Raw genomic sequence first — 26943 nt, 5'->3', positions numbered from 1 at the left:
ACCCTGGGTAATGTGTTGTCCCTTTCTTCCCAAAATTACTTTCTGGATCCCTGGTGCTCACATCAGGATCCCACTGATTTAGATGATAAGAGAGACCTGGTCAGAAAAGCAGATGAAAGGAAACATCTCTACAAAAAGGGGCAGAGACGCTGTGAAACGTGCTGTGATGGGAGCCCCAAAGGTCAGAGGTGACACACCCAGAATAAGCAATTGAAGAGGCCTGCCACCAAGTGCCCGAGGGGCCTGGATGCCTCTGAGTTGGAGGTGCTCTGGCCCTGGCGGACCCTGGCATTTGCTTTTCTTAAGTAGAACTGGAGCAGGTGGTGTAAGAGGTCACAGGTGCACGAGGTGGCCGAGCCCCAATGCACTGAAATCAAAGCAGCTCGCTGGGCTCTCAGCTTCGTCTGCCATAGCAGGGTCCTCGTGGATGTGGGGCGCTCACAGGTGGTGGGCGTGCTCCTCAGAGGCCCGGGCTCCCCCACCAGCACCACAGGGCCCTGAGTGCCCGCCTGTCATGCAGGTGCAGTTTTCACATCAGCCTCACTCAGTGCCTGTCAGTGCCTTGTGTGTACTGACACCTCACAGGGGGTCTGCTGTGTCGCAGGGAGTGGGGTCAGGGTCAAAGAAGGATGGAGTACAGAATCCTGGAACTGTGGGCGTTGAGAATGCCCCTGCCGCTGCAAAGAAGGTCTGCAGGTGGAGGACAGAAGGCCAGGAACGCTGGCATCGGTGCTGGGCCGGTTCTCGGGAGACAGTCCTTCCAAAATGAGTGGTCAGGAGGGTCCTCTCTGGTACACTTGAAGTCCCCTCCTGGAAGGGGATCACTTTCCATCGTGGAAGGCTTTCCTTCGTGTCCCAGGCAGCGGGGATGGAAGGGCTATTGGTAGAAGGACCTGCTGCGTCTTTACATCCCTCTCAGTACAGAGATTTCAGGGCACTGTGATGGGGTGGAAAGAGGTACAGACTGGCCACTGGGTAAGACTGACCGAGTCAGCATTAACCTCTCTGAGCCTCAGTTTCCGCTCTTAAGAACAGGGATCCTGTCTGCCCTCTTGGCTCGTGGAGGGTTTTCTGCTAAAATGAGCATGAAAGCACTTCAATAGTGTATATTTGCAGGTGATAAAAAGCTTGAGGATTAACTTCTGAAAAACCTTTTCAGCCAACAGTAAACTGGGTGGTGCCAGTGGCGGACAAGATGCGATTTGACGAGATATTTCTGAAGACTGACCTAGACCTGGACGGCTATGTGAGCGGCCAGGAGGTGAAGGAGATCTTCATGCACTCGGGCCTCACCCAGAACCTTCTAGCACACATATGGTAAGAGCAGATAGGTGGACGTCTCTTCCTAAGTACAGGGGGTCTCGCTGTGTGAAAGTAACGGCTGTGGGTGGCTCACACGTTGAGTGAGACTTGTGCTGTGTGAAGGGCCGGAGCGGGTGAGCAGGACAGGAGGGAGCGGTAGTCAGGGCTGAGTGTAAAGACCTCTACCCTGTATTCCGTGCATGTCAGTTCACCCTCCTCCAGCAGGAAGGTCTCCTGTTTTGTCCCTCCAGAGAGCTCTGGGGCAAGTTCTTGCTAGTGGTTTTGCAGCCTTCAGCCCAGCCAGTGAGGGTGCAGATGCTCGGCCCCACCCTCTTCTGGTGGAAGGGTGCAGTAAGGGCCCCAGAGGCTCCGGCAGGGCCACCCTGGGCATCAGGGCTGTGGCCATCTCTCCTAGAGGCCCTTCCCCGTGAAGGTCAGTGACACGGCTGGTGGGAGAGGGTGAGACTGGTCTGTACCTCAGGGCTGGTCGAGGAGCCGTCTTCACCCCCACTTTCCTCCAGGGCCAGCGGAGCGATCTTCATGGCACTGGGATGGCTCCTTTTGTAACTAGCCAGTGGTGAAAGTCGCTTCCTAGCTTTCTCAGTGGAGAAAGCCCTCCCACTTTAGAGGGCTTCACTTGGGAGTTGTAAGAAGAGAATTTCCATGTAATTCTGGAGGGGTGAACCCCTCCAAATAGAGCTGTGAAATTCACTGTGACTTGGGGAAATAACCATCCTTAACAGTAATTCAGAGATAGGCACGTTACAAGGTGAGGCCCTACTGGAGAAAACGGGCTGTCCCTTCTGAAGAAGCACACGACACCTAGTCAGTTAGCAAAAGACTGTGGGAAGCCTGGCCCCTTGTGACGAGTCAGGGGCAGTCTCTATCAGGCCCTTCGGATCCAGTGCCCCCTTTATCACGCTGAAATGCACGTGCATGGAATTCAAATTATACCCTGATCATAACATAGAGTAATTTATAACATGTATCTCAACCTGTAAGTGACATGACAATACGTAAATGACACAACGAAATCACAAATACGCTTGGATTAAAAAGAAAACACGCAGAAGGCATTGCATACAGGGAGAAAAAGGCAAGGACGAAAGAGTGAGCTCTAGAGTAACCACTGGGACAGTGAAAGGACAGGCTGGGTTTGTTTGCAGGTGGCCAGGTGTGGGAGCACATCCAAAGTGGAGATAACAAGCCACGAAGGATTGAAGGGACGAAACGAGGACGTAGGCGTGTCCCCCGCAGTGCCCGGCACCGTGCCACTCAGCGTGGTGTCAGAATAAGCACAGTCATGCTGCCCTGGGTGGACGCGGACAGAGTACCCCTGCACGTGGGCCTGGGGGCCCCCGCTCCTTCAGAGACCGGGGAGCAGGGACGGGCCAGAGAGATGGGACCGCAGCCCGAGAGCTGCCGTGGGCTGGGTGTGAAGCAGGACTGGCCCTTGCCAGCGGAATCAGGAAAAATAGTTGCAGTTCGAAATTATCACACCCCGCCCTTGAAGAACAAAGACATTTTAAAATCAGGCTTGAACAGAGACATTTACAGGGGTCTCCACCAGCCCTGTTCGCTCACAGCGTTTGGGCCTGAGTCTGTTACACGTTCCCGGCTCTTCTTTGCTCTGCATCAGGGCATGGTTTCACTACTCTCTCAGTAACTACGTGCAGTGGGGAGGAGACTGCGTGTTGAGTGGACAGAGTGAAGGGATGACATTTTTCACAGATGTGGAGGCCTTGTCCTGGCTGCGTGAGGCTTCCCTTCTCGTACGGCCAGCTCTCGGTGACCAGGGGTGTGGCAGAGCTTCCACACTGCCTTGCCCATGTGCCAGGACACCAGAAGGCCACAAGGGCGGGGTCACCTTAGCAGCGAGGGACTGACCCCTGTGTAGCCATGCCTGGCTTTCCAGGCCCCGTCCCCTCATGATGACAACCCCAGGTGCTGCTTGTCATCCCCATTGAAGACCAGCGGCTCAGGCCATTCTGATAACCCAAGGCTGCAGGAACCAGCTGAGGGTCTGAGTGTGTGCACTCGGCTCCAGCTTCCATTTGCACAGGAATGTGAATCGCATCCACTGCCTGCACACCATCAGAAGCCAGCTGCATGTCTCCTGGCTGCTAACAGGGCTTCCCAAGGGACCGGCTCCTCGGCCCGTGGTGGGGGTGGGCTTGGCGGTTCTCCAGTTGGGAGAAGAGCCCCCTCCTGCCCTGACGCTCTGGTGGGGGGGCTGGGACTGCTCCCCAGGAAGGGGATGTTCAGTAGAAAAGGAGCTGCAGCTGTGGCCCATTGTTTTTATCGTATTTGTTGTCCATTTTTTAGAAGTGTGGGTTCCATGTACTTGGAACCAATTCTGGTGTTTGTGATGTGTAATTAGCATCCCCACATTTCTCCCAGGGCTCTGGCCGATACGAGGCAAACGGGGAAGTTAAGCAAAGACCAATTCGCGTTAGCTATGTATTTCATTCAGCAGAAGGTCAGTAAAGGCATCGACCCCCCTCAAGTCCTCTCGCCGGACATGGTCCCACCTTCAGAGAGAGGCACTCCCATCCCGGTGAGTAGCCGCTGGCCCATCCCTATCGTGTTTGCGCCACTTCCCTCAGCCCGCCACCAGGTGGCGCTGGCAGCCTGCCCAGCCTTCACTAGGGCCACTCGGGGTGTGTCTGGGCTGCCCAGATGGTTCCCAGGCTGGGGGCTGGAGACAGATGATTTTATCCCTTATTCTAAGACCTACTAGCCCGTGCTGTGCGGTGAGGTCAGCTAGCCAATTTGTAATTCTTTGTCTGAATTTGGTTGCAGGACAGTTCAAGTTCTCTTGGATCGGGGGAGTTTACCGGTGTGAAGGAACTTGATGATATCAGTCAAGAGATCGCCCAGTTACAAAGGTATGTTAAAGCGTCTCCTTCCCTTCAGATTCCAACCAAATCTATGTCCCAGGTTGTTATCGGAAGTAGCAGAGGCTTGTGAACCATGTGGCGAGTTGACCGTCATGAGTTTGTTCAGCAAAAATGAAGGGACACAGATTCTCCTGAGTTCCTGAATTGACTTAATGAGCTCAAGTACTGACATCCTCAGTGGGAGCCGGTGTGGGCTGTGGGGTCTCAGACACATTGTTGCTAGGTGGCCTGCAGGGCACCCACCCCCACCCCCCACCCACCCCCGCCACAGGAAGGCCTTGTAATTTCTGAACACATAAAGTGACTGAGTCTCAGGTAGTGACACTGCTGCTTAGGAGCAACAGGTCAACTCTGAGTCTCAGGCCTTGTGTCCAGGTTTCTGTCTTCACTCCCAGCGCCCACTGCCCTGGTTTCCCCACCTGTAAACAAGGGCTTTGGATGGGGTGTCTGTACTCTCAGAGTCTGGCATAAAAGAATACCTCTACTTCCTGTATGCCCCTGTGATCTTCTGCAGAACACCATCCTCTTACCAATTAATTCTGGGGGAGGGTTGGGGGGGGTGCAACGAGCAGAAGGGCCAAAGGCACCCAGCCCTCCACGGGAGACAGACTGTTTCTTGACCGAAAATGAAAACATTACTTTGCCAGAGCGAGCTGGATCCCACTCACAGCTGGATGCCCCTTGGGTGGTGTAGTTTGTGTCCTTAGTGGAGCAGAGCCCTGAGAAGCAAAGGCAGGTCAGATGTCATGTGAGACTGGTTAGGTGGCTGGCTGGCTGGCCACAAAGCCTCAGCCTTGGCCACCTGCTGAAGCCAGACCCTCTGCTTCATGCTCAGCCCAGAGGATGGCTCCCATCTGTCATCTGCTCCCTGGGGCTGTATTTCCAAACCAGAAATCAGCACGTGGAGCCTGACAAGGCTGAGAGGGTCCGTGAGGATGGAGGGCCAGTGTCTCAGAGGCTGGGCAGGCCTGTTACTCAGGACTGCAGGTAGAGGAGGGAGGGGACCCTGTAATGCAAGGGTTGGGGTCTTGGAAGGGACAGTGGTGTCCCAGTCAGGCCAGGGCTGCCTCTTCACAGCTGTGCAGCCTCTGGCAGCCTGGAGCGTTTCCCTGTGAAGGCAAGAGGCAAGCGTGTGCAGAGCAAGAGTGTGCAGGAAGCCAGGCCTGGGTGGCTTTGAGAGTGACCTTCAGGCCTGTTGCTTGGCAGTGTGGCGAAACACGCCTGTCCCCTTGACGTGACTCAGTCGTAATGGGTTGGATGTAAAGAGCACGTTGTATCGTTAGTTAGTTCTTAGACTTGTGGAAACGAACATGCAGATACTCGCGGTTCCATGTCTGGCCCAATGTCCCAGAGGGGGCCTTACTGTCGAGCAAGGGCTGGGTTCCCAGCAGGGGAGGCAGGGTATGTTGGCCACATGAGGTTTCTGATGCCGAGGCAGCCCCCTCAGGCTGCTGTAACAAACTCTCACAGACTGTGGGGCTTGAACAACAGGCCCATACTTACCCCCATCGTGGAGGCTGGAAGTCGAGATAGAGGTGCAGACAGATCCAGTGTCTGATGGGGCCCATCTCCTGGTTCATCGACAGCGTCTTCTCGCCATGTTCTCAGAGGGTGGAGGGGCAAGGAGGTCTCGGGTCTCTCGTAAGGGCATTAATCCCATTCCTGCAGGCTCCACCCTCATGACCTAAGCATCTCCCAAAGGCCCCACCTCCAAAAACCATCACATTGGGGGGTTAGGGTTTCAACATATGAATTTGTGGGGGGCACAAACAGTCAGTCTCTAAGGAGGAGAGCAAGGCTGGTTGCTGCCCCGGGGGAGCTGTTTGCAGCTGAGGAGGCAGGCAGGGCCCCACCAAGCCCTGGTGCGCACAGCGGCCAGCCACAGCCTCCTGTGAGGGAGTAGCTGGGGGCAGCTGCCGGGCCCAGAGACCCTCACTGCCGCATCTTGCTGCCAGCCCTCTGGACTCCTCACCCAACTTTGCATCACTCCAAACACCTCACCATGGCTCCTCCAGCCGAGCTATGCCTTCCTGTTCCCATCGCCTAGAATGTTTTTCCATCATATATTCCCTTCATAGGCCATGTCCTCAGAGTCCTTCCCTGGTCATCGTATGCAGGACATTGCACACCCCCTTTCCTTATCCCATTGGATTTCCCTTCGTGGTACTTAGGTTGTGTGCCTTTGTGTGTTGATTTGTTGCCTGTCTCTCTCACTGGCCTGTGAGCTCCGTGAAGGCAGGGCCTCACTCCGTGTGTCCTCGTGTCTTCAGTGCTCAGTCTTCTGAGCAGTTATTGCTCACCATTCATGAGCGAGTGTACGTAGGATTTAGAGAATGTATTCATTTTCTGTTGCTGTGTATGGAATGGCTTAAAACAGCACAAATGGCTTAAAACAGCTCTGTAGACCAGGAGTCTAGATGGGCTTAACTGGGCTTCTTGCTCAGGGCCTCACAAGGTCGAATTCAAGGTGTTGTCCAGGTAGGTGGGGATCTGAATCGAGTTGGTCAAAGTTGGGAGTCTGGGGTCTGCTTTCCGTGCTGTGTGGCCAGGGGCTCATTCTGCTCTGAGAGGCTGCCCGGTGCCTGCTCTCTCGTGACCCCTCCATCTTCAAAGTCAGCAGGGGCACATCCAGCCCTTCTCACCCTGGACATTGCTTTGACATTCTCTGCTTTAAAAGGCTTGTGCGGCCATGTTGGGGGCAAAGCCTCATGGCATCCACAGGTTCGACCCACACTTGTAGGGGAGGAGGTCAGGTAGGGCAGATGGTCACTGGGGGCGTTCCTATACTTCTGCCCCCCACTGAGTGGGGCCAGCCCGGGTGGGTTTCTGTGGGATGGATGGGATTGGGTCTTGAGAAGTTGGGATACTGGGGGAACGGTCAACTCATTCACTCTATCTGTGCTTTCCTGAACTATTTTTAAACACACAGAGAGAAATACTCACTGGAACAAGACATTAGAGAAAAGGAAGAGGCAATCAGACAGAAAACCAATGAAGTACAGGTAAGCACTTGGCTGGTTTTCGAGGAATCAACCTTGTGTCACACGCAGTGCAGGGAGTTCCCAGCAGTGATGGTGGAGCAGGGCAAAGGGGGGGCACCGATGCACTCATTGGAAACTTGAGCTTTTGGGGGCTTCCAAGTGATTTTTTGTTTAGTTTCTTATACCATAAGTAGTGGATTTTTTAAAAATTGAGATGTACAATTCATATAACGTAAAATCTACTGTTCTAAAGTATACAGTTCAGTGGTGTTTAGCATGCTCAGTGTGTTGCTTAACGACCACCTCTGTCTAGTTCCAGAACATCTCCATCACCCCAAAAGGGGACCCCATCCTCATTAGCCGTCTCTCCCCATTCCCGCTCCCAGCCCCTGACAGCCACGAATCCACTTTCTGTCTCTATGGGTTTGTCCGTTCCGGACATTTCATATAAAGGGAATCATACAACATTCGGCTTTTTGTGTCTGGTTTCTTTCACTCAGCCTGAAGGACAGTCCTGCTTGGAGAGTCTCCTTGTGGGTGGTGGTGACAGCGACACTGGGGGTCTGACTGCTGGGGCTCAAACCTGGCTCTCCTTAGCAGCTGTGTGACCTTGGGCAAGTTACTTAACATCTCTAGGCCTCGTGTGACGTTGGTAGTGAGTGGTCTGCTCTCCCGGGCGGTGGGCTGGAGCATGGGGTCTGGCATGTGCTCAGCACTCACTCGTCGTCTGGGCAGAGGGAGGCTGTGCCAGAAGCGAAATGGTCAGTGCGTGGGAGCTGCACCCTTGAAGAGACATCGGTTCCGAGATGTCTCAGGTCTGAATGAATAGAGACGGCTCTGCCGTCGTGAGGAGACTCGAGTTGTCTGTGGGGCTCTGAGAGCGTGGCTGAGCTGTGCCGCTGGGCCTGACAGTCTCTGCGTGGGGCTTCGAGTGCTCTGAGCTCAGAGCCAGGGAAGGAGGAGCGAGGCTGAGCAGTCAGCGCTGCAGCCCCCACGGCTCGGCCAGGGGACTGTGGGTGGGTGGCTCAGCCTCCCGGCCTCCGTCTTCCCACCTGGCAGTGAGGATCAGCGCCAAGAGCAGCATCTGGCCGCCGTGTGCACCGCCTGAGTGGCTGGTTCTTTCTGGGCCACCTCCTAGGGCAGCGACCTGAGCCAGGCCAGGGGAAGCAGCACCTGACTCAGTCAGGCTCATGGGGTGCTGGGCGGCCCTCTTTCCCCCTCCCCTGAGCCTGTCCGCAAAGGGGCTCTAGGATTCCATGAGATACCCAGTGGACAGATGGCATGCAGTGCCTGCCCGCCGGCTGCGGGAAATGTCCTCTGTCGTAGCTGCCGTCTGCAGGTGGGGTAGGGTGGATGCTTTGGGACTCTCATTGGTTCACGCTGTGCAGTGTCCAGGCTCTTCTTTCCTGGCTTCTCACTCTGTACACGTTGGCATCAGGGGTTGGGCCTTACATGGTCCCCTGGAATGTTTTGGATTAGAAGGCAGGGAACAGCCTGCCTCTATCATCGTGTTTTGGTTTTGTTTGGTTTTTTTTTCTCAAATGAGTTGCATCATTTATATGACCACAGGTGAAGCGACTCTATTTTTCTGGGTGTTTGTATGTTCATCCTATCATTTTATTCTCACCTCAGCCCTCTGATTTCCACCCATGTCCTAGAACTGACCCCTCAGACACAGTTCCCTGTCACCCGTATCACCTCACCCCCATCCTTTCAGCTGTTTGGTGTGGTGGTGCTGGCCTCATCTTCCCTTTCACCTTGGCCCTGGCCCAGCTGGCCACGTGGGTCCCTGGGCAGTTCTCCCTCCCGTTGTGTCTGGGTCGCTCTGCACGAGCTCTGGTTTGCATTCCCAAAGCTGGGGATCTGGGTGCTGTGATGGCCTTTGGCTCCAGGGAAACCAGTCACCGGGTCTCTGGCACCTGCTCCTGGGCAATTCTAAGAAAGCCGTTGGGTCGCTGTGATGCCTGGAGGTGCTTTCCCCTCTGATCTGTGGCAGACTCAGCAAGGCCACCCGAAACCCTCGCTACTGGGCTCTGACAGTGCACTCCTGCAGCCTTTGAGATGCTGGGGTCCATGTGGGCCCCGATGGCCCCTCAGAGCTGGAGGGGGCCCAGCTCCAGCCAGGCCAGCCCCTGTCCCACAGGAGCATCACGTGTACTCCAACGAGGACAGGCCCCTGCTGTCGTGTGATGGCAGCTCCTTGGTCAGGGACAGAACACTATATATATTTTAAAGTTCCTCTGTGAAAACCAGGTTTGATTTTGGTTCCTGCTGCCTTTTCCCAGATGGGTTTGGCCAGGACATCATGTGCCATGCCTGCCAGCACAGGCTGCAGGTCAGGGCCCAGCGTCGAGTAGCAGGCCTTGGTCCTCAGGTTAGTTTATGTTTGGTTTTAAGCAGTGGAGCTTCAGCTTCAGCCCCTTCAGGCCTCCCCTTCCCCCTCCTGCCCTGGGGATCTCTCCATTTCCATGGCTACTGTCTTAGTGAGAACCTGCAGCATCTTTGCCTGGTTTACTGTTGCATTTTGTTTTTGTAACAACAGCTTCACTGAGATGTAATTCACATACTATACAATTCATCCATTTAAAGCGTATAATTCAGTCGTTTTTAGCATATGCACAGAGTTGTACAGCCATCGCCACAGTCAATTGCAGAACATTTTCATCACTCCAAAACGAAACCCCCTACCCATTAGCGATCCCCAGTCCTTCCCCAGCCCTTGGCAACCACTAATCTACATTCTTTTCTCTGGATTTTTCTGTTTGGGACATTTCATATCAATGGGATCACATACTATGTGGCCTTTTGAGTCTGGCCTCTTTTCACTCAGTGTAGTTTTCAGGGTTCATTCATGTTGTTGCACGTGTCAGTGCTTCATTCCTTTTTATGACTGAATAACGCTTCAGTGTATGGCTGTTTTATTCATTGCTTCGTTAGTTGATGGTTGTTTGTGTTTTTCTACTTTTTAGCTATAGCAAGTAATGCCACTGTGAATATTAATGTGCAAGTTTGTGTGTGGATATATGATTTCACTTCTCTTAGGTGTGTGTGTATATATATACATTTAAGAGTGAAGTTGTGGGTCACATGGTAACTGTATGTTTAACCCTTTGGGGAATTGCCAGACTGTTTTCCAAAGTGGCTGTACCATTTTTCATTCTCACTTTCTCCACATCCTCACCAACACTTGATATTTTCCATTTTTTATTATAGCCTTCCTAGTGGGTGTGGAGGGGTATCTCATTGATGCTGTCCCTAATGTTGATGAGCATCTTTTCACGTACTTATTGGCCATTTGTGTATTTTCTCTGGAGGAAAGCTAATTCAGACCCTTTGCCCATTTTTAAATTGGGTTATTTGTCTTTTTATAGTTGAGTTGTAAGAGTTCTTTATATTTTCTAGATAAATTCCCTTATCAGATAAATGATTTGCAAATATTATGTCCCCATCTTTGGGTTGTCTTTTCACTTTCTTGATGGTTGTACCCGGGCCCTCGGCAATGAAAGTGAGGAGTCCTAACCACTGGACTACCAGGGAATTCCCTGAAGCACAAAGGTTTAAAATTTTCCAGTTATTTATTCCGTTTTTTTGCTTTTGCTTTTGGTATCATATCCAAGAACCCATTGCCAAATCCAAGGTCACAAAGATTTACCACACATTTTCTTCTAAGAGTTTTATAGCTTTAGCTGTTACATTTAGGTCTTTGATCCATTTTGAGTGAATTTTTACGTAATGTGTGAAGTAGGGGTCCAACTTCATTGTTTTGCATGTGGAGGGCCCGTTGTCCCAGAACCATTTCTTGAAGAGACTAATCTTGCCCCCACTGAATGGTCTTGGCACCGTTTTCAAAAATCCATTGGTCGTAGACATGTGGATTTATTTCTGCACTCTCAGTTCTATCCCATTGATTTCTGCCTTTCCTTATGCCAGTATCACACTGTCTTGATTACTGTTGCTTTGCAGTAAGTTTTGAAATCGGCAAGTGTGAGTCCTCCAGCCTTGTATTTTTCAAGCTTGTTTTGGCTCTCCTGATGAGATCGGGCCCGTTCCGCGTGGTGTGGCCGTAGACTGTTTTGGCTATTCTGGGTCCCTTTCGTTTCCTTATAAATTTTGGAATCTGCTTGTCAGAAGCTGGCTTGCGTTCCAGTGGGGATTGCTCTGAGTCTGTAGGTTGTCTGGGTTTTTTCTGTCTTCTCTTTGCTCAGACACCTCCCCCACTTTGACCCCAGCGCTCTTCCTAACCAGAAGCTGGCAGGTCATCTTCCCGTGGGCTTTTCCGTGGCTACGGTAGGCCTGACCCTCCTTCCTCCTTCGTCTCCCCCTTCCCCATCACTTGTCCTTCCCTCAGATGTGGCAAACCCACATTCCCTACTCTGCCATTAGCTTCCTATCAGACATTCATTGTTAGCTCTCCCAAACTTGTTGGACTTGAGGTCTGTTCTTAAAGGTCGGGGACAAGGAGACTGGGGAGCAGAGAACCTAGCCCCCCAAAATAGCTCAGAGGTGTGTTTTGGCTGTTGAGAGAGGAGAGAGAGAGCCGTGATTTTTTTGTCCTCAAAGCAGGGAGAGGGAGACCCTGCACCTCCTTCGAGTTTTCTTCTGAAATGACGTCAGCCACCAGCAGCCCCGGCCAGCCCTGGGGATTGGCCTCACCACTCCTGTCCTCCCTGACCGCCCAACAGTCCCCTCAAGTCCGCCCCTTCCTTTGATACGCATGGCCACAACCTCACCCAGGCTGCCATCACCTCTCCCTCGGCCCCAGCTTGAGTCCCCTCCCCACTGTCAGCCCCACAGGCCATGCTCTCCCCTCCCATCCCATCCCTGCTGTAGTTATCTGTCTTACAGGTAGGTAAGACATCCCATAAGACATTCGCCTGGTTGAAAATGGACGCCTCCTGCCCTCCCCTGTACCCGCAGAGGTGTAGTCCATCAGCTTCCATGAGGCCTTCCAGGAAGGTCATGTGTGTGTGTGTCAGGAGAGACGTCTGTGCGTATTCCCCCCTTCCTGATTGCACAAATGCCACAGTGCCTCACATGTGTGCTCTGCTGCATGCCTCGTTCATTTCACATTATAACTCTGTTACAAGGTGGAGTGTCCCTCAGGGTGGGCTGTGCTACAAGTCCAGCCAACTCCGCCTGTGGAAGTTTGCATTGTTGACAGATCTTGCCATCACAAACATTGCACGTTTTCACTTGCGCCATCCCCCTCTAGGATCCTTTCCCTAGAGGTCTAACAGTCGAGTCTGAAGACACCCGCACTGGTCGTCTCGTTAGATACGGCCCACGTGGAGGAGCTTTAGCAGCTGAGAATCATCATGTCCTGCTCCCATTTTAGATGTCTGCAGGGGCTTCCTGCTGCAGAAGCCAGTGCCGTCTTTGGCATGGCCTTTGGGGCACGGACTCTGGTGCCCTCGGCCCGCTTTCCTTTGATCCAGCTGGAGCACGGCACCCCTTTCTCTTTGGGGTCCTCTGCGGCCCCGTCCACTCTTCACATTCCTGGCTCTTTTCCTGGCTACCACCTGCTCGTCCTTTGGGTTCGTCGAAGTGGTGCTTCCTTGAGCTCTTGTCCACCTGTGCAGCATCAGTATGGTCTCCCCATGCCCCCGTGACTCTGACTGACAGTCTGACCCATGCTATCCCATGTTCGTCTCAGTTCGTGTCTGGGTGATGCCCTTCCCGCCCCAATGATGACCACATGTCACTGGAGAGCTCTTCTTGCCAGGAGCCCAGCCCCACTCCTGGTGCCTGGCCTCTCTTAGGCCATCAGTAAGTATTTGCTGAGGGACTTAGTGAGAGATTCAGCTGGGGCCACCACACTGAGATGTGTGTGGTATTCCCTGTGGAGTGTGCGGTTTTGTAGGACATCTTGGGGGCTCCAGCCCAGGCTGAGACAGTGTTAGCTTGGACGTGCCCCATGTGAACAAGTCTCGAGTAAATTCATGCCACCCTCCCCTAGGAATTGCAAAATGATTTAGACCGGGAAACAAGCAGTTTGCAAGAGCTGGAAGCTCAGAAACAGGACGCCCAAGACCGCCTGGACGAAATGGATCAGCAAAAGGCCAAGCTCCGAGACATGCTGAGTGACGTCAGGCAGAAGTGCCAGGATGAGACCCAGATGGTAAGTCATCATCCCCCCCTCTCCCCGCTGAGCCCAGCAGGGGAAGGAGGCTTCTTACAGACTTCCCTGAGCTCACCATGACCGTCTCAGCTCAAGGTTGAGATGTCTACTGGTTTAATAGAGTAGTTGAACGTATCATGTGGAAAAGTGTCCAAGCATTTGTGGCCTGACCTCAGTCTCATCCACCATGTTACATGTATAAGCATGAACCCGTGTGTGCACACCACCCTGACCCATGCCCCACAGCACGGTGTGGGCACGTGTCTCCCCTCCCCTGGTGTCTTAGCTGCTTGTTACAAACCAGGGAGGCTGCAGCTTCAGCAGACTGTAAAACCCTTACATCCTGGTCTGAGGCCTCTTGTGGGGACATTCAACCCCAGGGGACAGACAGATTGCCTATGCTTGTCCCGGGTGTGGAGAGGGGTCCATGTAAAGGAAGCCAGGCGTCGGGCTTTCAGGCTGGTGTCCTCTTCCCTGGGTCAGCTTGTTTCAAGAACATGAGCCAGAATTCTTCCTTGAAGTCGTGTTTCATCTCTTTTCAGATTTCCTCACTGAAGACTCAGATCCAGTCCCAGGAATCCGACCTCAAGTCCCAGGAAGACGACCTGAACCGGGCCAAATCTGAGCTGAACCGACTGCAGCAGGAGGAGACGCAGCTGGAGCAGAGCATTCAGGCTGGGAAAGTTCAACTGGAAACCATCATCAAGTCCCTGAAATCCACGCAAGACGAAATCAACCAGGTATCTCCGAGGAGGTGGGGCGAGGCCTGCCACCACTGGCTGTGGCCGGGGGCTTCTGGGGTCTCCTGCCAAGCAGGGTGGCTGCCACGAGCAAAGCAGTCACAGAGGGGTGTGCGACCAGCGGTCCCAGGTGTCTGTGCCGCAGTAGTTGTTTTCTTTGCTCTCACCCACCTCCCTTTCTTCTTGGAAGCCTTCATTCAGCCTGAAGGTGAAGTGCTGAGAACCCCCCCAGCGTGCGTTCCACCATCGTGTTGACTTTGGCCTGGTGGTGTCTGCTTTGCCTCACTGGCCTTCCACTTCCCCGCCTGAGTGCACATCATTTTTGTGGAGCGGGTGGGGTCTGGGTGAGGACATTAAGTTAACTCATTTGGAGAGAGCCTTGGGTTCAGGACATGCTCTCCCCAACCTTGGTCCTTGTACAAGCAAGAGGGACAGAGTCCAAGACACCTTCCAGCACCCATCTGTCCCCATGTATTGATAGTTCGAAGACCAGCACACCGAGGAGGCCCCATCCTCTCAGGAGCATCGCCCCACATGGGCCCCTGTCCAAGTACCCCTCCCTGTCCCGCTCTGGGGTGAAGGCCTTGAGGCCTGTGGCCGCTGCCCACCAGCAGAGGGAGAGCTCTTTTCCTGCTCCCCTGTATGTAACGGCTAAAGGCCTCCTTGCTCGCCCTCGAGTGTCCCACCTGCAGAGTGAGGGTGATGTTTGTTAGACCTTGGCAGTATCTAAATGCGTGTTCGTGCTTCCTTTCTTTTGACTGACTTGATCTCTTTGCTCTTTTTGCCAGTTTACCGGCAAAAGTTGATCACAAACTCAAATCTCAGGGATTTAATGCCATATATTGTGCTTTTTTGTTAATTAATACCTGTAGGGTTATCTTATGTCTTTTCCCTCCCAGCCTTTGGAGTTTATAAAACATAGGTAGGAGCCAAGACATAAATGTATGTTAGTGATAATGATAACGATATTAAAAATGATAGCTGCTGCTTATTAAGGCCCACCCTGCCGGACACCGCAAGAGGGGTTTTACCCGTCATTTCCAGGGCTCCATCTTGGAGAAGAGGAAACAGAGAGGTTAGATCACCAGTGCATATGAGACAGTTAAGATAAAGCTGGGGTCTGTCTGACGTCACAGATTGCCTTCCTTCCCCTGGCCTCACGTGCCTCCTCCAGGAACAAGGAGGAGCAAATGGGGTAATAAAATCCCACGAAGGAAAGTGACCGCTGAATATCACTTTGAATAGATTGTGCATCTGGATTTTGTCCCATTCCACTTCCTTCTGAGTCACCAAATGTCTGAACACTTGCCTTTCTCAGGGACCGCCTGGGGCAGCAGAAGGGTCTCGTCTTGGTTTACAAGTGGTCTCGCGTCTCATAAACATGGCAACAGGGATTGTCTACTCCGTAGATGGGTAATTCAGTTACCATTGTGAATCGTCCGGGGTTGGATGTTAGGAGAAAAAAATGTGTTGCCTAATACTCTTTTCCTAAACCCTACTTGATGCCGACGATGTCTCTATTGTACAGGCAAGAAGCAAGCTTTCCCAGCTGCACGAAAGCCACCAGGAAGCCCAGAGGAGTCTGGAGCAGTATGACGAGGTGCTCGACGGGGCCCACGGCGCCAGTTTGACCAACTTAGCAGAGCTGAGCGAGGGCGTCTCCCTGACAGAGAGGGGCGGTTTTGGAGCCATGGTAAAGGTTGAATAAATGTAAATGTAAAGGTCCCGGCCCCACACTGGGATCAGAGAAGGCCCTGCCCGCTTGATCCAGCACTTGCCAGCCTCGATTCTGTTCAAGTGCAGGGTGTTTCTTGTTTTCGCTGCTGCTTTGCGTGTCCCCACCAGCCCTGCAGCCTGGCGTCCGGGGCCACACTCCATCCTGGTGTCTGGGACAAAGCCAAGGATAGGCCTGAATCCTTTCTAAGACCAGTTTGTAAAGACCTCTATCTCCGTGAGCTGATCACCCAAATTTGGAGGGCTTCCCAAACTTAACCAAAATTGGATCAACTCTCATACATTGTGAAACCCCGCATCCTACTAATTGAGAGTTTGGAGGAGTGTGTGTGTGTGTGTGTGTGTGTGTGTGTGTGTGTGTGTGTGTGTGTGTTTCTGTGTTTCTACAAGGAGCACCTTGAAAATCACACGTATAGGTAAAGATCAAGAACAATGACAGCCCTCCTGGGGTGTTGCTGTATCACCTATGAATTGGCCTCTCTCCTGAAATCTTGGTTACGTTTGAGACTTTGGCACTTGGGTTCAAACCTCATGACCCTGGGGGTGCTGGTGAAGGCCCGAGAGAGGCCGTTGGCCTCTTAGGTTTCTGCAGGCCTTCAGGCTGCTGACATCCAGCAGTGTTACTTTGTCCTTTGTTCCTGCCAGAGTTGGCTGTAGCAGCCCTGAGCCCTGGCGTGTGCCGTTTTGCAGTTTACTCTGGCTGACGAGAGTGTCTTTGTGCATCTCTGTGCTGTTGCGGGAGCCAGTGGGATGCTGTTGGTCTCCGTGGTTTCGTCGTGCTCTGCTCCCAAAGCCTTTCACCGCACGCCCCGCACTGCCATCTCTCTCTCCCAGGCTCTTGCTCCTGGCCCTGTTTGCCTCATGGATTCCTTCCCCTCCTTGTAATAATTCAGCCTCTCTGTCTCTCTTCATGTGAGACTCGGCTCTTTCTGTGCATTTCTTGACATGTTTCTTTTCTCAGTAGCCAAGTGCTCAGTCCCAAAGATTTATGGGGAAGCTTACGCCTCCTCCCCCCGGATTGCAGAAGACCTGTTGGTGTTCTCATCTGTCTCCTGTCTCTGGCCGTCACTGCCTCCCTCCGCCATTCACACATTCCTTTCCTCAGGGAATTGTAAACGAGTGAATTCCATATCTGCTCCTGGGCCCGTTGTCAGCTTCGTCAGCTTTACCGTCTACATAGAGACTGTGAACGTTCCTTCTTCCTGAACCGAGTGAGGCAGAATTTCCTGCTTGGCTGTCTGTCTCAGAGTGTGCGTTTCAGCTTCTTAGCCCTGCTCTGATTCTTCCCTCTGTCACTGGTACCCTCACACGGCTCTTGGCTTGCCCTGTTCCGTCTTAGTTCATGGAACAGCTCACTTTTAAACCCTCTCGCAGGCTTTGATAAGATTGGTTTCCTTGGATAAAAAGTTGACAGTGAAGTGGCAGTTTGAAAGCAGCATGGGACTTCCCTCCCCTCTCCTGCCCCCCACAAATTTTTTTACCTTTATTTTTATTCATCTCATTAGCGGGCACAGTTTACATGATAGTCAGTTCATCTTGAAACGTCGACGTCGCATATGTTACGTAGAAACTCAAAACCAGCGTTTGAGAGAAAAACTATTTTTATCTTGTTGTACAAATACAGTTTTTAAAGCACTTTTTGGTTTGTTTCCATTTCTTAATAAACACTTTGAAGAGGGCTTTTTGTTTACTCCTGGACATTGCAGGACTGCTCCGGAGGAGAGGGACCTCTCTTAGTTCTCTTTGAGGGGATGAAAGTGAGGAGTTTAGTTTCTTGAGAACAAGTGTAACCAAAGAGGTGCGTCTAGAACTTTCTAAGTCTGGACGGTTTTACTAAAGTTACTAAGTTTAGTGTTAGGCTCACATGATTTTACTTTGTCCAAGACAGCAGGATTCTTAAAGCCATATTTATTTCTTATCTGTCATCCACTGATGAGAATACTGGCCTCTTGTCCTTGGAGTCAGCACTCGGCCAACCGGTCTACTAGAGAGAAGGTAATAAATCATCCCAGCCTTTAGTCTCGCCGAGAACTCATCATGAAAGAAGGGCTTGTCTGTCACATCCAGCCCCTGGAGTGCTGGAGCCAGTTTTATTGACTCTCCAGAGCCGATTATTAAATAGGAATTTTGTAAGCTGTTATTCAACCTTCGGTAACTGGACGTCAACCATGGTGGGAGTAGCTACACCATGGGAATTGGCAGAGGCTAACAATCAGGGCTTTTTTTTTTTTCCCCCAGAGCGCTGGTTCACCAGCACACCACTGCCTAGCCCCCATCTAAAGGGAAGGAACGTCACAGAATGTCACCTAGATGCCCTTTCAGAGTTGTCATGTCTGTTTCCCAAGAAGTGCAGTAATTAAGACCAGAACTCATTGTTCGAGGTGTTCTCCCTCTGCCACGGGTCGGATCGTTCACCCCGTGCTTGGCAGCTGCACTTGCGTCTCCCAAGCGGGCAGACGGCTCCGTGCTCGTTGGCAGGAGGTCAGTGGATGGTGGAGTTTACGGCCTCTCTGCACCAGGGGAAATCTAGTTTTCTGCTCTGGATCTGTGAAATGGAATCCAAACCACCTGTGGTTACCCTAACCACATGAATCCTGCCGGGGTCTTCTTAGGCTTCTCCTTTGAAGGGGAGGGAGCGGTTGCTGCCTTAGGCAAACAGTTGCTCCTGAGAGAGAGATTGCAGACTTGACTTTCCGCTCAGGGGATTTCGGGCCAGACCCCCCAGGATCAGTCTCTTCTCTGCCATTGTCCACTGTTATTTGTCAGTCTTCCAAGTGGCAATTGAAAACATTATAAAAACAAAAACAAAACAACACAACCAATTTGTACATCAGTGCTAATTAAAAACTAAACAGAAGCTTCCACACCGAGGCCAAGTTGTCATTCTTAACTCACTACTTTATCCACCTCATACATCATATCTCTCTGTTCTTCTGGAACAGATACGTTCCTTCCCCCGGGCTGCAGTGCGAGAGGTTTATTTTCCACACCGGCCTCCTGGCTTCCTTAGATTATGACTTCTCCATCACGTTGATCTGTGTCTCAGAACCCCATTGGGTGCTTGCTGGCGCGGGCATGTCACAGTAGTTAGCAGTACGACGTCCTTACTGAGTCCTTGCCCTGCTATCAGACACAGTTCTTGCAGACATCGGTACTTACTTGCCTAAGAACTGGCTTATTTTCCCCACCTTGGGAAACCCTGTGGTTGGAGGCTCCAGATAATCTTTCTCAGGTAAGGAAAATCGTTCCGTATTCATCAGAGGGCAGGGGTGTTGGTCAGTCCTTCCGAAGCCTTGGGCTTCCTGTTAGCCTGGTGCCTCTGAGATCCGTCCTGCTCCCTGAAGTCAACTGGCCCAGGGTGGTAGGAGCCTCGTCAGGAATCTTCCTTTGGCCCCTTTGACGTCATTGCCCTGTATTTTCACGGAAGCCCAGCTCTTTAATCATTTGGTTTTGGTCAGTTGGAATAATGACTGAGTTTGCCAGCCCCGAGGATGCTGACACATTTGCCAGATTTAGTGAGGATGTTGTGCTTTTTAACATCATAGTGAAACCTTCATGTTTTCACTGAGGGTGTGTCTTCATTAACCAAAATATCTCAGTATTTCTGAACCAAGTACACCGGCCCTATGTGTACTGTGAAGCCTCTCCCCAGCCCTTTCAGGTCATTTTCCACTATAAAGACGTGCTCTTCAAAAGCCGGTTTTTTTCCCTTCTGATTTAAATATTCTTGTTTGTTTCTAGAAATAAGCACTTTAAAAAAAAAATGCAAAGTGTTGCATATGCTCTAGTAGTTCTAACTGCGTAAGCACTCATTTCCTCTCAGGATGTAAATAGCCAGCATGTTTCTTGGTGTGGAAACGGCATTTTTGAAAATGCCCACGTAGGTAACACACTCTGAGGAGGTGTTTGAGGGAGGCACACCTTTGGACAAGGCCTCCGGCTGCAGTCGTCGGTGGCTTATTACATTTTCTTTCTGACATTTCCAAAAACATGACTTTTTTTCTGACTCGATTTTTTTGTTTTAATTGTGGCAAAAGGCACGTAACGTAGAATTTACCATCTTAACCATTTTTCATTGTACAGTTCAGTAGTGTTAAGTTTATTCACATTGTACCACTAAGCGCCAGAACTTTTTCATACCCATTAAACAGTAACTCCCCCTCCCCCCTCCCCCAGTCCCTGGCACCCACTATTCTGCTTTCTGTCTCTATGAATTTGATGTCTCTAGGGACTTCATGTAAGTAGAATTACACAATATTTGTCTTCTTGTGACTGGCTTCTTTCACTTAGCATAATGTGTTCAGGGTTCATCTGTGTTGCATGTGTCAGAATTTCCTTTTTAAGGCTGAATAGTATTCCATTGTATGTACATACCACATTTTGCTTATTCATTCATCCATCAGTAGACGCTTGGGTTGCTTCCACTCAATGATTTTTAAATAAACTTTTTAATTTTAGAAGACTTATAGAAAAGTTGCAGAGATGGTACAGAGAGTTCCCATGTACCCCACACCCAGCTTCTCCTGTTATTAACATCTTGTATGGTACATTTATCATAACTAATGAGCCATTGTCGACATGTTATCATTAACTAAAGTCCATCTTCTATGGTTTTTTAAAAAAATTACTCTCTTTAGGATCACATCATTTACAGGGAAAATATACCAGTTAGGTATAGAATTCTGTACTTTGCTTTAAATCTGAAATAATTAAATTCCTGTCCTGTCTCTTCACAAAATTATAGGACGATCCTTTCAAAAATAAAGCCTTGTTATTTAGCAACAACACCCAAGAATTGCATCCGGATCCTTTTCAGGCAGAAGACCCCTTCAAATCTGACCCATTTAAAGGAGCCGATCCCTTCAAAGGTATCTCATTTGGCACCCACTTTATCATTGAAAGGCTGTTTTGTGCCCCCTAGGGTTGTCCAGTGACTAGAACAGTTAGGAGGAAAGAAATTCTTTGAGCCTAATGGGCCTCTTGAGTTTTTCACCCCACCTGGTTATCTAAAGAGCTGTGGTGTTGAGGGGAGGGGGTGGGAAGAGCTCCAGGCTCACCAAGAGACATCCACGTTCAAGGGTGGCCTGCTTGGCCCTGAGACTCTGCATGCTTCAGTTCCCATCCACCTCTCGGGATTGATAAGATAATCAGACGTAGTGGTGATTATGGAACCACCTAGTAAACAGCAGATCCCCACGTAAACATCTAAGGTCTTAACGTGGTGAGTTCATCCGGATCCACACACGAGTCAAGAATAAGAAGAATTCTAGAAACAAGATTTCCTAAGTTTCTTCAGTTTTTGCAGAGCAAAACAGTATTTCCAAGAAGGCTATCTGTACTTTTCTGAGAAAAATGCCAGGGCAGGGAGAGGGCAGAGGGAGTGCCTTTCCAGTTTCAGATTTGGAGTGGAAGCACCTTAGTTCTGAGAGATGAGTCAGGCAGTCCCGAAACTCAGATGTACCATGCGGCTGAGGATGGGGCAGCTCCGGGGTCCCAGGTTCTTGGAGCCCTGGGAAGTGACGGGGAGGGACGGGGGTGAGACAGGAGAGTAAAGCACTGTGTAGAAAGAGAGAGTGAATTCAGCCTTGCCCTACGCTTTCCTTGATTTAGGCCCGTGTTGAGCAGCCAACAATACTTTTAATTTTATCTTAGCTGTCCTCGCCATGACAAACTGCCTTAGTCAGTGGCTGCCCCTGCTTCCCCACTTTGCTCTGCCAAGGTCATGTCTACCATAGACCTGAACGGTCCTCTCTCCTCTAAATCCAGGTGACCCATTCCAGAGCGACCCCTTTGCCGAACAACAGACGGCTTCAACAGGTAAAAAAAAAAAAAAAAAAAAAAAAAGCTTAAGCCTTTGTTAAAAGAAACATTTTGTGGACTGGCTCTCAGAATATTCCCATTCCTAGTTCAGGTTGAGGGAAATGGGGAAACACCTTGCAGCCTCCTTTGCCAGGTCAGTTTCTGAAGGAACCTCCATTGTCCCTCCCTTTCACAGTCTGGTGCCCCTTCTTGCCAGTCGCATAGCATGATGAGAATTAGAACTAGGAAAGAAGCCCCTGATAGCTAGGCCACTGTTTGGACACTTGTGCCCACTTGTGTCACCTGTGGTGGCATCAGGGTGTCCCATTGGTACCCACATGCGGTGGCACTTCTGCCCACACATACCAGGGAGTGGACTGGGAAGGACAGCATTGCACTGCATAAAAGCCTAGCATCTTGTTCCCTGCTGGTGATGGTGGCTTGCCCCTCCTATAGTCACCAGGCCCACACCTCACGTTCGAGGAGAATGAACGCACCCTGGGCGTGGTGTTGGGATCATGCTGCCCATTTATCTAATTTTCCCCCTTGTATTTGCTTTTTCTATTGAGGTGAAATTCACATAACACAAAACTAACAAATTCACATAACACAGATTAACCACATTTCAGTGACGTTTAGTTCATTCACTGTGTTACGCAGCCACCACCTCTGTATAGCTCCAGAACATTTCCATCTCCCCAAAAGGAGACCCTGTCCCCGTGAGCAGTCTCCCTAGTCCCACTCTCCAGCCCCTGCTTTCTGTCCTTATGGATTTACTCATTTTATTTTGAAATCAAGTGTTATTGAGAGGTATAATTAACACACAACAGAACTCACCCATTTTAAGTGCAGAACTGGATAAGTTTTGACAAATGTGTATAGTTGTGTGAGAAAGAGAACATTTCCATTATCCAGAAGGTTCCCTGGTCTCCCCCACCCCCTTCCCCCCCAGATCTCTGGCAACCACTGACCTGCTTTCTGCCACTACGGTTTTTACCTTTTCTAGACTCTCATGTAAATAGTGCCAGTCAGTTGTGTGTTCTTTTATATTTGGGTTCTTTCACTTAGGCATAATGTTTATTCATGGGGCATTTTTTTCTTCTTTCCAAAACACCTAGATCCATTCGGAGGGGATCCTTTCAAAGAAAATGACCCATTCCATGGCTCTGCCCCCGACGACTTCTTTAAGAAACAGACAAAGAACGACCCATTTACCTCAGACCCATTCACGAAAAACCCTTCCTTACCTTCAAAGGTGAGTGACCCCAGAGAGGCTGCCTTCTGGTGCTGCCCGTCTGCATACTCTGCGTGTGTGAAGGCAGCCCTTTCCATTCCCCACCCTCCATGGACCGAGTCAGGGCCTCCATCACTCAGACTGTGAGTGCTAAGCCTGACGAATGAGGGCTGTGCAAGGCCAGGGGATTCCCCAGGGGCTGGCTCGAAGGCCAAGCCTCGTTACTGCATAGCAAGGTGACCGTTTCTGCCGATCCCTACAGAGGCTTGTCCCACGAAGCAAGGTGTCACATCCAGCAGTCCAGTGAGCCCAAGTCAGGGCGGGCTGTGTCCTGAACAGCTGTCATTCCTCTGTCCCTTTCTGTGCCCCTTTACTTCAGCTCAGGCCCACCTGCTGGGTTCTCTGCTCTGTCGTCTGCCCCCAGTACCACTCCACCTCCCAACAAAGACAAAATAGAGCACCACACACTCCCACAGGTTTCCATGTGACTGCTCCTGCCATCTTCCTAGTGCAAAGCACTAATGGTGACATTGGCATCAGCCAGCCTCAGTGGGTCCCCGCCATGGCAGGAGGAAGTCCAGACCCACAGCCTGGCTGCACTTAGTGTGCTCCCCCGCCCCCCAGCAAGTAGTAAACCATACGTTTTGCACGTTAGACTCAACAGACTGGTTTAAATTGGTGTAAATGAGGATTTAAAAAGCAAACAGTAACTTTGTGATTGAATAGAGAATTTTTGTGTCTAAGTGAGGGCAATGTATAGCCTTCCTTCACGTTCTAGGCTGCATCTCTGTCCCCACCTTACCCATTCCCTAGTTTTTCACTTCTCCATAGACCTACTGGTATGTATCACGGGCCCCAGAGCTCCTTGAAGGCAGGGATTAACCTGTAACGTTTCTATCTGCGAGACCTGTCATGGGATCCCCCCCTTTCATCGCTGGTGTTGGTGGTCTGTGTTATCTACGTTTATCAATTTTGTTGATCTTTTCCACGAGCCAACTTTTGGCTGTGTTAATTTTCTCTCCTGTTTGTTTCCTGTTTCACTGATTTCTGCTCTTCATTATTTCCTTCCTCCCACTTTGCTCTTTTGTTTCTAACTTCTTAAGATACAACCTTAGGTCATTGGTCTTGGATCTTCTTTTCTAATATGAGTGTTTAAAGCTATGCATTTCTTTTGAGGTGCTGCTTTAGCTGCATTCCATCCATTTTGGTATGTTGTATCTTCATTGTCATTCATTTTGAGATATTTTCCAGTTTTCCTTGTGAATGCTCTGTTGAACCTGGATTATTTAAAGTATATTGTTTCATTTCGAGATACTTTTTTTTCCCCCTAGGTATTTTATAATACTGATTTCTAATTAAATCTACTGTTATTAGAGGACATATTTTGTATGTTTTCAGTCCTTTTAGATTTATTGAGACTCGTTTTATGGTCTGTGTTGGTGAACATACTTTGTACACTTGAGAAGAATGTCTATTTGCCGTTGTTGGGTGTAACGTTCTGTAAAGGCCAGTTAGGTCAAGGTGGTTGTTCTGATTGTCTATATTTTCTTCCCTTTCGCCACACCATGCGGCTTGCGGGATCTTAGTGCCCCGATCAGGGATTGAACCCAGGCTGCAGCAGTGAAAGTGCCCAGTCCTAACCACTAGACTGCCAGGGAGTTCCCCTTTTTTCCTTTTTTTAAAATGTAAGGTATAGTTGACTTACAATATTGTGTTAGTTTCTAATGTACAGCAGAGTGATTCAGTATACCTATATACATATATATATACTTTTTCATTATGGTTTGTTACAGGACTGCTCGTCTATTTTTTTTTTTTAATTAACTCATTTATTTATTTATATTTTTGGCTGTGTTGGGTCTTCGTTTCTGTGCGAGGGCTTTCTCTAGTTGCGGCGAGCGGGGGCCACTCTTCATCGCCGTACACGGGCCTCTCACTGTCGTGGCCTCTCTTGTTGTGGAGCACAGGCTCCAGACACACAGGCTCAGTAGTTGTGGCTCACGGGCCCAGTCGCTCCGTGGCATGTGGGATCTTCCCAGACCAGGGCTCGAACCCGTGTCCCCTATGTTGGCAGGCAGATTCTCAACCACTGTGCCACCAGGGAAGCCCTGGTCATCTATTTTTATGGTTTTTGTTTGTTTGTAAGCTCTACCAGTTGCTGAGAGAGGAGTGTTAAAATCTCCTATGATTGCAGAATTGTCCATATCCTCCTTAATTCTGTCAAGTTTAACTTCATGTGTTTTGAAGCTCTGTCAGGTGCCTACACATTCATGATTGTTGTGTCATCCTGATGCAGTGACCTTTTTTTCTTTGTAAAGGGTTCCTTTTTTCCTCTGGTGCTTTGTCTTAATCTATTTTTATCACATATTAAAATAGCCACCTCATTCTCCTTATGCGTAGTCTTTGCATGATATATCTTTTTTCATCCATTTACTTTCAACCTGTCTGGGAGTTGAAGGATGTCTTTTGTGTCGAGCATGTAGTTGGGCCTTGCTTTTCTATCCAGTCTGGAAATCTCTGCCTTCTAAATGGAGTGTCTAGTCTGTTAACATTTAATGCAATTATTGATATGGTTGGATTTACGTCTACTATTTTATTATTTACTTTCTTTTATCCTCTGTATTTTATTCCTCTGTTCCCCTTCTTCTGTCTTCTTTTGGATTATTTGAATGTTTTCTAGAATTCCATTTTCTGGTATCTGTTGACCTTTTTTAACCATACCTTTTTTCATTATTTCTTAGAGGTTGCTTTAAGGATTACTATATACACTCTTAACTTATCATGGGCTACTTGGAATTAATATTATGTCACTTAATGTAAAATGTAGAAAACTTGTAATCATATAGGTCCATTTATCCACCCTCCCCCAAACAGCAGCGTCTCTGTTATAGTTGTCCTATGAATGTAATACATCTAAATATGTTAAACTCCATAAGACAGTGTTTTAATTTTTGCTTTAATCCACTGTATGAATTCTAAAGAGGAAAAAATAGTTATGTTCTTTTTTCTGGCTGCCTTAAAGAGCCTCTCTTTACATTTACTTTTCAGTAGTTTGTGTAGGCTCTGGATATGTTTTTCTTTGTATTTATGCTGCTGGGCATTTGCTGAAGTTCTTACATCTATAAATTATGTCTTCACCAAATTTGGTAAGTTTTCTGCCATTATTTCTTTGAAAAAAAATTTTTTCTATTCTATTTTCTCTCTTCTCTTTGTGGGATTCGAGTTACATAGATGTTAGACCTTTTGCTGTTGTCTTTACAGGTCCCTGAGGCTCTGTTTCTTTTCATTCTTTTTTTCTTCAGATTGGGTAATTTCTACTGATTTATCTTCAACTTCACTTACATTTTTCTGTCATTTGCTGGTTAGCTAACCTAGTGAAGTTTTTATTCTAGATATTATACTTTACATTGTTTGAGAATGTCCATGTTTCTTCTGTATAGTTTCCATTTCTCTACTAAGATATCCTGTCTTTTTATTCATCTTAAGTGTTTTTTCCTTTATCTCATTAAGCACAGTTATTGCTGCTTTAAAGTCATCCTCATCTGAGAATTCCAAAATCTGGGTCATCTTGAGATTGACTCCATTGATTGTCTTTTCCCTTGAGAACCGCATTTTTCAGGTTCTCTCTGTATGTTGAATAACTTAAAAATATATTCTATGCATTGTGAGTGCTCTGTTGTGGAGACTGGATTCTGTTGCATTCCTCCAAAGAGTGTGGGTGGTTTTATTTCAGCAGGCAACTAACTTGGTGAGACTCATATTGCAAACTCTCCCTCTCTCACCTGTGGTTTCATTCCTGTGGCCTTAGCTGTAGGCTGCTCTGAGTCTACCAACCCACACACAGTGTAGGGGTGAGCGTGAGACGTGGACAGAGCTTGTCATGGCATTTGGGGCTCCCATTCTCTGCCTCTCCTTTCTAGATCCCGCATCCCTTTCTCATGGCTGTGGTTGTCCTGGGGCTCCCTCCTCTGAGCTTCAGTCCAGAAAGACAGTGAGTTTTCTATTGGAGTCATAGGCCCCCAGTACTCTCAGACTGTAGCTTCAAAAGGGAAAAGCTTGGAAGTTTCCTGGTCTAGTGGTCTAGTGGTTAGGACTTGGTGCTTTCACTGCCGTGGCCCGGGTTCAATCCCCAGTC

The 26943-nt window shown here is 49.6% G+C and overlaps 1 protein-coding gene across 14 annotated transcripts in view; it reads left to right on the top strand.

The window, feature by feature from the left end:
• Positions 1-26943, top strand: part of EPS15L1 (epidermal growth factor receptor pathway substrate 15 like 1) — a 101023-nt gene that overhangs the window by 44519 nt on the left and 29561 nt on the right. For 11 of the 14 annotated variants that reach the window (XR_014296602.1, XM_082652586.1, XM_082652585.1 and 8 more), the window contains 10 exons: positions 1160-1317; positions 3703-3859; positions 4105-4190; positions 7132-7204; positions 13140-13301; positions 13844-14041; positions 15570-15734; positions 20520-20643; positions 21542-21592; positions 22693-22829. Coding sequence is in view for 13 of the 14 variants with exons in the window: in XM_082652586.1 (XP_082508712.1) it covers positions 1160-1317; positions 3703-3859; positions 4105-4190; positions 7132-7204; positions 13140-13301; positions 13844-14041; positions 15570-15734; positions 20520-20643; positions 21542-21592; positions 22693-22829 (1311 nt within the window). In the remaining variant the exon portion in view is untranslated. The remainder of the gene's footprint in view (positions 1-1159; positions 1318-3702; positions 3860-4104; positions 4191-7131; positions 7205-13139; positions 13302-13843; positions 14042-15569; positions 15735-20519; positions 20644-21541; positions 21593-22692; positions 22830-26943) is intronic. The other 3 variants (XM_082652579.1, XM_082652584.1, XM_082652582.1) reach the window with 2 other exon arrangements.

The sequence above is a fragment of the Grampus griseus genome (genome assembly GCF_964374135.1).
Source record: "Grampus griseus genome assembly, chromosome: 3".
In the NCBI taxonomy this organism is placed as follows: Eukaryota; Metazoa; Chordata; class Mammalia; order Artiodactyla; family Delphinidae; genus Grampus; species Grampus griseus.
The sequence above is the reverse complement of the archived record's forward strand: the minus strand, read 5'-3'. Positions and strand labels throughout refer to the sequence as shown.